The 12,636-nt window shown below is 33.5% G+C and overlaps 1 protein-coding gene across 3 annotated transcripts in view; it reads left to right on the top strand.

Moving 5' to 3' along the window:
• The window catches only part of LOC131033068 (V-type proton ATPase subunit F), a 64,609-nt gene extending 60,967 nt beyond the window's left edge, over positions 1 to 3,642 (top strand). For all 3 annotated transcript variants that reach the window (XM_057964193.2, XM_057964194.2, XM_057964195.2), the window contains exons 4-5: positions 1,041 to 1,123; positions 3,203 to 3,642. In XM_057964193.2, coding sequence (XP_057820176.1) covers positions 1,041 to 1,123; positions 3,203 to 3,367 — 248 coding nt within the window. In that variant the 3' untranslated portion in view covers positions 3,368 to 3,642. The remainder of the gene's footprint in view (positions 1 to 1,040; positions 1,124 to 3,202) is intronic.
• Positions 3,643 to 12,636: the final 8,994 nt, after the last annotated feature.

Genomic DNA, 12,636 nt, shown 5'->3' with positions numbered 1-12,636 from the left:
ATTAGCTTGTCAAAAAACGCAATTATTCATGCATAGATGAAGCATATTGATGTTCAAAATTGTTTTGTTTGTGACCTGGTGGAAGATTGGAGGGTGATGTTTGAAAAGGCTGACACTTCGGTGAATGTTGTTGATGCTTTGACAAAGCCTTGAGCACAAAGAAGCTGATGGTGCGGTGAGTCTACAGACCTCATGACCCTTAGTAGATAGTTCATGGATTATTGGTGATCCATTTTTGCTCATGCAAGGTATAAAAGTGAGAGAATGTTGGGATTAAGTGTCATACACCTTGCAATCTATAAAGTTAATTTGATTATTCTACCCACATGTTGGGGTATTTCACTTGGTGTGGCACTATGTGTCAGTAGTAGTTTGTGATTTAGATAACTTTGTGATTAGCACTTAATGTCAAATGGGTTAGTTGAACTTGCTGACCTTGCTACAGTTCCACTCCTAGAAGAACCCTCAGTGGCAGCTATATTGACAGGGGTATTTCCTAGCATTGACTTGACTTGGAGATTATGTTTTTTCATAGTTTGTGTCTGGCTACTACAGTTGTTGCTTCTAACTTGTTTTCTCTAATTATCTTGTTGGCTTCAATTAAGCTTTTGAAGACCCGTAATTATCTTTTTGGCTTCAATTAAGCTTTTGAAGACCAGTTTTTCAGTTTTCTTTATTTGTTTTTTTAACAAGTACATATCAAGTTGATGAAAATACCAAGCAGTTTCATGGATTCCATCAAAACCATATGTACTTCTAAAACAATACTTCTAAATGCATCCCTTGTAGGGTAATTAGCAGTCTCATATATCGTCAAATGGAAATGAATTTTATTGCATTTCAGTACAAGCAGAGTCATCTTTATGTTTCATAGAAGACATTGGAATGATGTGTCAGTATTTGAAACTTCCAAATTGGCAAACAGTAATCCATATCTGTTTGATTTATTATTTGTATCTCTAAATTTGTGTGTTAGGAAACTCTTAAACTTCTACCGTTTCTTGCTATTTCAAATATTTAATTATTTTCTTCTATTTCAGAGACCACAGTTAAAGCCATTGAAGAAACTTTTAAGGAATTTACATCAAAAGAAGATATTGCCATTGTGCTAATCAGTCAATATGTAAGTAAGATGACTCTTATTATTTGGTTATCTTAATTCTTTCATATTCATTTTTGTCTGCTTTTAAGAACATTACAAAAATATAATTGATTTCAGATTCATAGCAATCGCTGCCTCTAAGCAACAATATTTCCTCTAGATTATTATATCAAAGTTTTGCTGAATATTTTTGCACTTACACATAGAAATGGAAGCCTGGAAACGTTCCTGATACAAAAGCATAAAGTTCTTTTTCTCTCCTGAGGGAATTATACACACATCATGGTGGCTTTGCGTAGTGAAACTAATGATGTAATTCAACTAGTGAGGAAACTTTTGATGAGTAACTGTGCAGCCTGCTTATGATCTTACCATAGGTATAAGTTTGAAATATGTACACTCACAGGAACAGCATCTGCATTGCTTGAAAAATTGTGTTTCTGATCTTGTTTCTTTGATGCACGTTCCAATGTCTTAAATTGTTTGATCCAATCAGATACACAGATTTAATGCACCTAACATCTATTGCTCTGAAACTTGTGAATAATCTACATGATTCTTGCACCTAACATCTATTGCACTGAAACTTGTGAATATTCTACATGATTCTGATTTCTGTCTGATTGGATGCTAGTATACGTCTATAAGTTTTAAAGGAGAATTTGTGAATAACCATTGAAGATTATGCTATTTTTCTCTCACAAGCAACTGATACAATTTAGTCATAGATGCAATTTGAGTTTGGAATGCAAGTGACAGATTTTTTGGGGCTGAAATTTAGTATGACCGAGGAAATCCTATTGCTGGACTTGCACAAGGGTGACTCATTGTGTGGGGGCTACAGTGGTGAAATTAACTGTCCGTGAATGTTGATGATTTGAACTTTAAACCGATTATAAATCAGCTTAAGTTTCTTTCTGTTCAGAAAAGTAGTAGCAAATTTTGTTGAGATATGATATTTCCCTCAACCTAGACTAGAATAATAATATAATTTTTTAAAACTTTCCTAAAGATGCAGCTGGACATTTTCAAAAATCTCCTTTGAATGAAACTGATGTACCAGTGGTTGTATCAATGATGCCACAGCTAGAAATTCAGCCTATTGCTCTTTTAGTATAATTAGATTTTCGAAAAACTATTTAAACTCTTGCATAGAATGAATGTTCAAGATACACATTTTGAGTTATATGAGGAACTTGGTGTGTGCTGTAAGAACGAAAGAAAAATATTTTACTATGCATACTTGTTCAAGGAATTGATGATGAATCACAGAGAGTGATTCAAAATGTTGATGGTTAAAATTTTTCGCACAATCAAATCCAGAAACTGCAAACAATATTTGAATGGATTGTGGAAATCTAATAGCTTAGATTTTGATAATCATATCATCTTTGCTCTTGATGTCAGGATGACTGATTGAAAGAAAAGATTTTCTTATTAAATCCCATTAGATGAGGGGTAGAATTCATTACACGCTAACAAGTAATTCATGCTAGTGCAACAAAATGGAATGCAAAGCAGGAAACAGTAAGATGAAGAGGAACGCCTGAGCTATATATATCTGCATTGAATTTATATATTAATGTCAACAATATATGATGTTAGCCATGCTTACATTTTATTTGGGAGTCATTATAGCAGTCTTGTTGAACATGCATGTCCTATTCCATGTTACAGTCTAGAATCATTTAACGTACACCCGTTGGGCACATTATATTATTACTATTTAAGTTTAAAGTTAACCAGTGGAACAAATTCCCATGAGATGATTTTGTAACAGAGTCACGAGTCTTCAGTCCCAAGCCATAATTACATTTGATCACTAAGAAATTTGCATTTCTATATTAGAAGTAAATTTTGTACCATTACTTCTTTTTACGAAGCCAAGATACTTTTGTCTTTGGTACTGAATCAAAAAGATCGCTTCTGCAAGAATTTAAGCTGCACTCCAGAGTGTGAGATGGAAGGGATAGGGTAGCTTTGTTGTTTGATCTTCTTTCAGTATAATCATTACTGGCACTTGTTAGTAACAATAGGCCATATGTTTGTAGGGTATTTGTGTTACATACTACCTAACATGTATTTTATGATGTGTTCTAGGTTGCAAACATGATTCGTTTTCTTGTAGATAGCTACAACAAACCAGTGCCGGCTATTCTGGAAATTCCATCAAAAGATCATCCTTATGATCCCACCCATGACTCAGTTTTGTCACGAGTAAAGTACTTATTCTCCAGTGATTCATCATCATCTGACAGGCGATGAACCCTGTTTTATATTGGTCTGCCCCGTTTTGACAGATACATTTTTTCATGGGGTATGCTTATTTTATATTGTTAGAGCAATATCCTCAAGCACACAGTTGTCTTTTCTGTAACCTCTTCAATATATTTTTGAGAATAACTGATCAGTGTGTAGATAATTTATAATAGATGGTAACTCCTGGATAAGTTGCAGGCAATTAGATATGGTGGCATGTCCACTAGATTGGGTTTAATTCCAAAATTATAATCTTATTCTCTGCTGTGCCCTTCCGCCCATATCATCGTCTTGCATGCACATTAATAATAACATGTATGCTAGAGTAGTTAAACCTACTTTTGTTTCTCTGTGATGCATGCTTTTTTTCTTGATGAAGAGCTTTGAATAAGGTATTTTTTTTTTGTTTATGCTAAATACAATTTATAAAATTAGTTATAATATTCGATTGAATTTAAAATGCTATTGGAATATAGTTTGCATTATTGTTTATTTTTCATGTGAAGCTATCCCACTTATATCTATGATTGGGGATGTCTATAATGTTGATTAAACCAACCTAAAAATCTGGAGATATTTACACAATCAAAATTTTAATAACCCTGAAATGGAAGTCTGAAAATGGAAACATTTTTTTAACCATCTAATATGGTAAATGTGAGCAGTTACTGCCTAAACTGATTTTTTTTCCCATGCTATAAAGAGCATTGTGTAGTCTTTATTATTAAATCATCATTGATATTCTTCCTCTTAACAAATGCTTTTATAGTACATTATATAGGTGTGTGGAATGGCTACTTCTAAAAGCCAAGCAAGTAAACATTTAGATGCTGCTCATGAATCTAGAATATTTTCCTATAGAGAGACAATGGTACATTTGATCCATTTGTGTTTTTGATGAAGTTAAAATTGTTATTCAACTAGACCAATTACTACATAAGACCTAGACAAAAGAGTCGAGCTTTCTTACAACCAGCCATAGACCTAGAACCACATTGCACTGGAATTTTTCGACATCTTCATGTTTTATCTTATCACTATCCTATGTATTGTTCCTACCTTGACATTGCTGGTAAATCTGATGCTGTACCAATCGTTCTAGATTTTTTACATCATTAGTACCCATGATAGCATCTAAATCAGCAACGTTGGCATTCATAGACACCAAAGAGTCAATATGGTCATTCAAGATTCTTTGGAACCACTTTTATAATCTTCTGTAAATTTAAAGTCTTTTTTTTTCCTGTAAATTGAAATTCCTTGTGCTTAAAATTCAAATTATTGGGTATTAGTGGTAGAAGACTTGGTTTTGCCATAGGCAGAAAAATATTTGCGGAAATTGGGATTTTAAAAAGGTTGTGATATACTTGAAACTGTATTTGATTTAAGCTTGAGATTTCAGGAAGTTTGGAAGGATTTGAAACTGATTAAAAAGCTGTTCACAATGTGACAAAAAATCCGAAAAGCTTGATGCATCATATTAATGAATGCTATGTCTCGAGTCCACGCTTTACAATGACAAATTGGACCTCTTAAAATCGAAGCCTATTACATTATTAAAATAGTTGGCGCCACCATTGTGATCATTAATGTTCATTAAAGTCTGTCAAGCATGTATTTCGATGATGAGTTAGAAAGGATAGATGCTACCTAATAGTTTAGGACAAGAAGGACATGAAATGAGATGTATTCTACTCTCCTTGAATAGATTGAGGAATGCAGATAATATGATATTTGGTCAATATACTGAAAGAAAATCGTCCTTTTGGAAATCAATATATATTTTATGTTGAACTTGCATTGTGCAATTGTGGACATGAATACAACAAAAACTTTGGTGTCTAGTTGTGTAAATCAACTTGTTGATTTTATAGTTTAAAGCATTTCTATGATCTTTTGCATGCAATTCTACAAATGCGTAGAGGATTATAGGTGTTGACATGTCATAATTTAAGTTTTAATTGAAGAGGGCATGTAATACATTTTTAACCATCTTGACTTGAGATGTTAAGAGTGGTACCAGGATTGTGTTATAGGCAAGTCAAGTGGATTGATTTAGCTATTAAATTGTTTATTTTTGATGTTGATAGATTTGATTGAAAGAGAGAGGGAGGGATTTAAGTAATGCTGTAAGTAAAGGTTACTCTCTACATGCTTACACGTTCATTTCTATGGCATCCCTTGTTTTTAGTGCAATTAAAAACATAGGTTGGTAATTCTATATTAAAATTTAATGGAAATTATGGTTGTTATTTAGATATGGATTAGTAACTCTATGGGACAAGTAGTTTGGACAAAGCTAAAAAGAAAACAAGAGAGCTCTTGTAGAGGCTCCATCCTAAGTAGAATGAGCAAGTAGAAACATGCACCATTAAAGTAATAAACATTGTACTCATGAAATAATAGAAATTGTGAGCATGCGATCAAAATAGTCAGTCAAATGGTGTTGAGAGAAAATAATATTTGTGGATAATAATTAATAATCAAAGGAAGAAGTCTCTCATAAAAATAAGCTAGAAATTATTTTTTTTAGTGATGAGAGGAGAAATTATTTTTTTTAGTGATGAGAGGAGAAATTATTTTTTTTAGTGATGAGAGGAGATTTTTTTTTAAGAGAAGCCCAACTAATTTACTTTTGATCAAATTCTCTTTTGAAGAGGTCAAACTTTAGATCCCCACATCTCTTTTGATATTATCCATACTTATTAACAAGTTTTTAATGTCCTATTTCTAACATATACAAAATTATTTTTCAAGAAGATTTTTAAACATAAGATTCCAAGAAATTCAATTTCAAATTAAATTTCCCTAACTTTTCTTTGTAATGAACTCTAATACTTAATTACTCATTAAAAACTCGTAAAAAAACAATAGAAATACTATATGAAAATGTTCAATATATCTAGAATGGATAAACCTTTGAAATGTCAATAACAATTTCCAAGAGCAAATCTTCCAATTGATATGTGCCACTTAATAAGGTTTTAGAATATATATAGTTGTAATGTTGGAAATTGCACTTGGTGTCAATTTCACACTTATTGTCTATGACATTTATGTCAAAACCTATGATTGGAATTTTACAATCCCAACTGTATAGGTGGCAATGACGAAGCATCAACAAATTCTGATTTGAAATTCAATCAAATTTTGTCAGATGACAATGTGATGTGTAGACGTGCAATACGTTGGTGCCTCGATAGTTTTTGAAATTCAAATTAGAATATTTAACGTATTCTATCTTTGATATGTCTCACAATCACATAACACGAACGTAACAACTCCTACTCACTCAACCAAACAAAACCCTTTTTCTCAAACCATTTCACAACTTGCTTGCAACTCATTCTCTCACACAACAATGAAGCTCTGCCAAAATACTCTTGGATCTTAACACTAATAGCGGTCAAGAATCCTTATCTTCTACATTATCACGCCCATTGGATCATCTCAAGGGATGAGCCTCAATCGTTGGTAGTGCTCCTTGCTTATTGTCTTTGATACAACTATCTATACATGTCTTTTATTTATCTTGATTTGGGTTTTCCTCCATATCGGGAATTGTTTCTATCACATGTCTATTTATTTTTGTCTTTAATTTGGATTGTCTACTTTTATCTTGTCTACTTGTTTGTGGAGGTTGAAACACCAAAATGGGGGTTTGATTGAGGCAAACCCCTAAACAATCCCCAACATTTTTCTTGTCTCCTTGTGTGCAAGTTTGAAGGTTCTACGAACATGATTGTGACTATCTAGCAACTCACTCCAGCTATGACATGCTAGTGTCTATGGTCGAGAGCCAATTTGTTTGGTGGTGATTTCCCTTAACTCTATTCTTTACATTTCTATAGGCTCAACATTTTTATCCTTCTATATATACCCATGCTTAAGTATTTTTTGTTTTGTTCGCTTACCAAGTTAAAGTAAAAATTTGATCTCATAGCATAACAATTCTTCATTACTTTCTTTTATAGTCATTCAATCAAATCATTTGAGGTAATATAGGGCTATTTGCTCCTTGAGACCCCATTGCCTTGAGGGTAGCAAATCCCCTCTACATTTTGGTGAACTTGATGTGAACCCTATCAGATCTTTTCATTCAAAGTTTTAATGTTTTTGCTATTGTATTCTCAAAGCAAGATTTTGACATGTTAGATGATGCCCTGGATGATTTCTCAGAGGTATCTCCTCCTAGCCAAAAATTTGTCAAACTCACTCCTTCATTAGAGAGTTCTTCACAAGATAAGAAGTCTGTTAATGTAATTGTGGTCTTTGTTGCCCCTAGTTGGCCTAAGAGACCAATCGTTTATGTGATTCTTGCTAGTCCATCTCCAAAGAAAGGAATCTTTGTTCATGGTGTTCGTTTTGAAGATCATCCACAAGATCTTTTCTTGAAGTATGTATACTTGATCATATCTAAGGCTCCTTCCTATAAAACTACAACCCATACTTACAATACTAGAAGGAATAAACAAAATTTTGATCAACCTACTTCTATTCCACCATCTTAACCAATTCTTCCTCAAGCACCTAAACTTGTAGCTAAGCAACAAAGTGATTATGATCTTATTGAGCAACTTCGTGTTACTTTTGCTAAGATATTACTTTGGGATTTGCTTCAAACTAGTCTAGATTACCAAGGCATGCTTCGGGAAGCCTTACAAAATATTCTCTAACCTTCTTCTAATAGACTAATGGTCGTGAATATGTTGATGGAACACATTCATGTGGATATGCTGAATATTACATTTTGTTTGCCATTAGGCATGCTATCAACCATTAACATGATCAAGTAGATCTTTTAATGATAATAGTTCATGTAAATAACAAAATCAAAATCAAGTACCTCCAAAAGTACAAAATCAAGTAGATCTTTTAATGATAATAGTTCATGTAAATAACATTGGCATTAGGCATGCTATCATTGGCAATCTTTTAATGATAATAGTTCATGTAAATAACATTGGCATTAGACATGCTATCATTGGTACCAATTCGACACTCAATGTTTGCAGTCTTGACCTATTACCTTAAATTAAAATTTATCCAACTTTCACAACTTCTTTGTTCATTCATGAATTCGATAATGTTTGTTGATAAGCTTTAAGCACAATGATCTTGGCTTTAAAGTTGGGGCTTGTTATTGTACCTACCTTGTTATATCTTATGCTAAGACATTTACTATATAATCTTCTCTTAGGAAGACCATGGATTCATGCTGTAGGAGTAGTCATCTACTTTGCATCATTCTATAAATTTATTGCTTACAATGAGGCAGTCATAGTCAAGGATGACCTTGATGCCATACATCTATCAAATGGTAACAATTGGTCAGACTTCAGTTACTCCTACCTTTAAGAAATTTCATTCCATTGCTATCTTCTAATGCGTAGACATTTATTTTGATTACATCTACCAGAGAAGATGTCCCTAAAACATTCTCTCTGAGACTCAAGATTCTCCTAAGGTTGAAAATTCTATGTTTTCCCCTACTTCTCAACAAAATGCATGTTTAGGTGATGATTGGGGAACTTTGGAATTCATTGAATCATTCGTTAGAGAGTACAAAGTTAATCCAATCCACCAAAAAATTCCAAAGTTTTCATTTACACTTGTTGTAAAGGACAATTATACTCATGTTAAGCAATATGACACATATAACATCAACTATGCCATTAACAACGACCCTCCTCCTTTTTAAGAGTTGCAATTGCATTATAGCTTAGGATTCAATATTATTCTAAAATAAGAATATGTAGGTAAATGTTATGGGCATGATGAGCAAGGTATCAAAGTTCCATTAGAACCTGATCCACATGGTTCTAAGACACGGTTTGGATACTTCCCCACAACTTCTAAGGCAAGACCATGGTTGAATTTTTATGGTCTCTTGTGAACGTAATATATTGAAAGCATGGGAGACTTTAAGGCAGTTCCTCTATTTGTTTTCTCACTATAGGAAAATCTAGAAGAATTCTTTGGAGTCTACTTTGATCTACCTTCTTATCATCATAATAAACGTTGATTCCCATATTTTCTAAATAGTCAGACATGCTTGGAGAATCTATTATAAATTCCAATGAGAGAGGTCCTTTTTCTAATGATAACGAGAATCTATTTGTATTGCATCCTAAAGATCACATTACTCTTCTTAAAGGTGATACTTTTGATGTCTTCATTGATCGAAACTCTTATGAGAAATTAAGATTAGGAAATGCCTTTCTTTAGAAGAATCTGAAACACATGTTGATCTTCTACATTCTTATTTTGACATCTTCGCTTGTTCTTATGATTCAATATGCATAGTAAAAATTAATCTACTATAGTTCATAATACCATTCTATATCCTAATGCCAAGCCTATCAAGCAAAATATTTGCAAAATGAATTCTAAGGTTGCATTAGTAGTCAAGACCAAGATATAAAAGCTTATAAAAGCTAGTTTTATCCATCCTATTGACTATTTGCCTTGGATATCTAATATCGTTGTTTTCAATAAACGTGATGGTTGTATTCACATTTGCATTGACTTTTGTGACCTTAACAAGGCTTCTCTTAAGGATGATTTTCTATTACCTAATATCAACATAATTGTTGATTCGACTGTAGGCCATTCCTTGTTATCTTGAATGGATGGCTTCTCGGGCTATAATCAAATGCTTATTAACCCAAAATATAAATATAAGACAACTTTCAGTACCCCTTCAAGTACTTTCTATTATGTAGTATGATGTTTGGGTTAAAGAATGCTGGTGCAACTTACCAACGTCCGATGACTTTAATCTTTCATGATTTCATTAGAAGATTATGTTGATGACATCTTGGCTAAGTCTGTCACTCGCCAAGATCACATTGAAAATATTCATCCTATCTTTGAAAGGCTTCAACTTTATAAGATGACACTGGATCCTCTTAAGTGTGTCTTTGATATCGATGTCACTAAACTATTAGGATTTATTGTCTCTCATCGTGGAACCGAAGTTGATACAAATAAGATTGATGGAATTGTTAACATGCCTCCACATAAAAACATCTCTCAACTCTGTAGTTTGCAAGGGAAGATTTAGACAATTTAGAGATTCATATCTCAATTGGCTGATCATACCCTTCCATTTATGTGTTTGTTGAACAAATTTGACAAGATGATCAATGCCAAAAGGCTTTTGAGTACATCAAGAGTTATTTAGTTAATCCTCCCATCTTGATGTCGACTATGCAAGATAGACTCTTTTTGCTTGTTTCAACATCATCTCATGCTTTGACAACTTTACTAGCTTAACATGACAATATGGTAAAGAAAGAGTGGTTTATTACACTAATCGTATTCTAGTTGATTATGAATTTAATTACTCTTTCATGGAAAGGAAATGCCTTACTCATGTTTTCACAATGCAAAAGCTAAGACATTATCTTCTCCATGATGAAATCCATGTGATAGTTAAATGCGATCTTAGACATTTATTTTCTAGAATTGATCTCTTAGATAGACTTGCTAAATGGATGATGTTGCTCTCTGAGTTTGATCTTAAATTTGTGTCTTAGAAAGCTTATTCCAAAAGGAATTAAACATTTATCTTGCACTCCTCTTTTAACTCAAGGGTAATTAATATAACTTTTGTTTTTTAATCTCCCGTTTAACTAAAGGATCATAGTAATTGTTAATTTCTTACTTTCTTTTTAAGATATTTGTTTATTTAATGAGGTCAAGCCATCGCTAATCAATTAGCAGAAGTTGTCTTACCCAAATCTTTTCCTAATCCGATATTTTCCCAGATGAAAATCTGTTTACTCTAGAGCAAGTTTCTACATGGGAGATGCACTTTGGTGGATCAAGATGTCAAATTGGTTCCAAAGTAGTTGTAGTTATAGTCTCACTCGATGGTAAACTAGTTCCTCTTTCATTTTACTTAAACTTTCATTGCAAAATTGCCGGGTAAAGAGCTTACATGTCGCGATAACAAACACATTTATACCCATGGTGATTTTGAAATAATATTAAACTAGATCTTTGGGACATATCAAGCTAAGTAAAACTAGACATCTCAGTATCAAGATCTGGCTTTCTCCTTGATCAATTTGCTTATTTTACTATTGACATTGTTCCTACGAGAGAAATTTGTCATGTAGATGTGCTGACAATCACGACTTCCCTTACACCCTTAGATGATTGAGTAGATGAGTATCATTTTGTGATCTTAATACTCTACTCTCTTGTTGTTTTAGATAAATATACTCTTGATGTTTTATATGTGCAAATATAGACTTAGGGGAATGATATTCTTATATCTTTAACTATTTGAAGATTGAAAACTTTCTTGGCAACATTGGTAAGAATACTCATGTTTGGATATGAAAAATTTCAGCTTGATAGATCATTTTATCTAAAGTTCTTTATCACAAGTTGTATAATGGTGTTCTTTTATGATGTCTTACTAAGATATCCCTTGCCCTTCAAGAAGATCATTTACGCTTTGGGGGTGGACACTTCGGCGGTAAATACTTAGTACAAAAAATGTTGCATATAGGATCTATTGCAAACAATGGATAACAACTTCTTTGCCATTGTAAAAAAAGTGTGCTCAATGTGAACACCATAGTAATCGTATTCGAGCTCTTGCATAGGAACTCTACACTCAAGCTTCTCCTTGGCCATTTGCAACATCGGGCCTGGATATTATTAGAAAGATATCACCCCCTTCTTCTAAGGGACACACCCTCATCATAATCGCTATTGATTTCTTTATGACATGGGAGGAAGCTATTCCACTTCAATCCACGAATGTTGAAGCAATCTTTAGTTTTATCCTGAATTAATTCATTTCTCATTTGAAGTGTGTTGTGCCTTGATCCGTGCGATCGTCGAGGTATAAACACCCTCCCTAGGGTCTTTTTGCACATTTGTGCATTCAAGTCATTCACAACTCTCCTCCTTCTGACAATTCAACAAATTCTCGACGTGCTTTGTATGTTCCTCTCCTTCTTGTCTAGCTGGGTTCTTTGTTCCTTGCCATGTGTTTTAGCCTAGGGTTTGTTTCTTGTTTTCTTGTTTTTCGCGTTTGCTTTGGGTTTCTACTTTCTTGTAATAAGTCAATTTGCGATAGCTCAACCCCCCTCTTCGTTTTCGGGATCTCAGGTTTCTTTCTTCTGCTTTGAAACCTCGGTGTCCCGAGATTTTGGGGTCCCTTTTGGTTTGTCTTTGTTCTGCTCCAGAATTTCGAGTTCTCGGGATTCCGCAGAGGTGTCTTGCCTCATGGTTTTTACCCTTCGGAACTTCGG

Source organism: Cryptomeria japonica, chromosome 7 (genome assembly GCF_030272615.1).
Source record: "Cryptomeria japonica chromosome 7, Sugi_1.0, whole genome shotgun sequence".
Classification (NCBI taxonomy): domain Eukaryota; kingdom Viridiplantae; phylum Streptophyta; class Pinopsida; order Cupressales; family Cupressaceae; genus Cryptomeria; species Cryptomeria japonica.
This window is presented reverse-complemented; position numbering and strand designations above follow the sequence as displayed.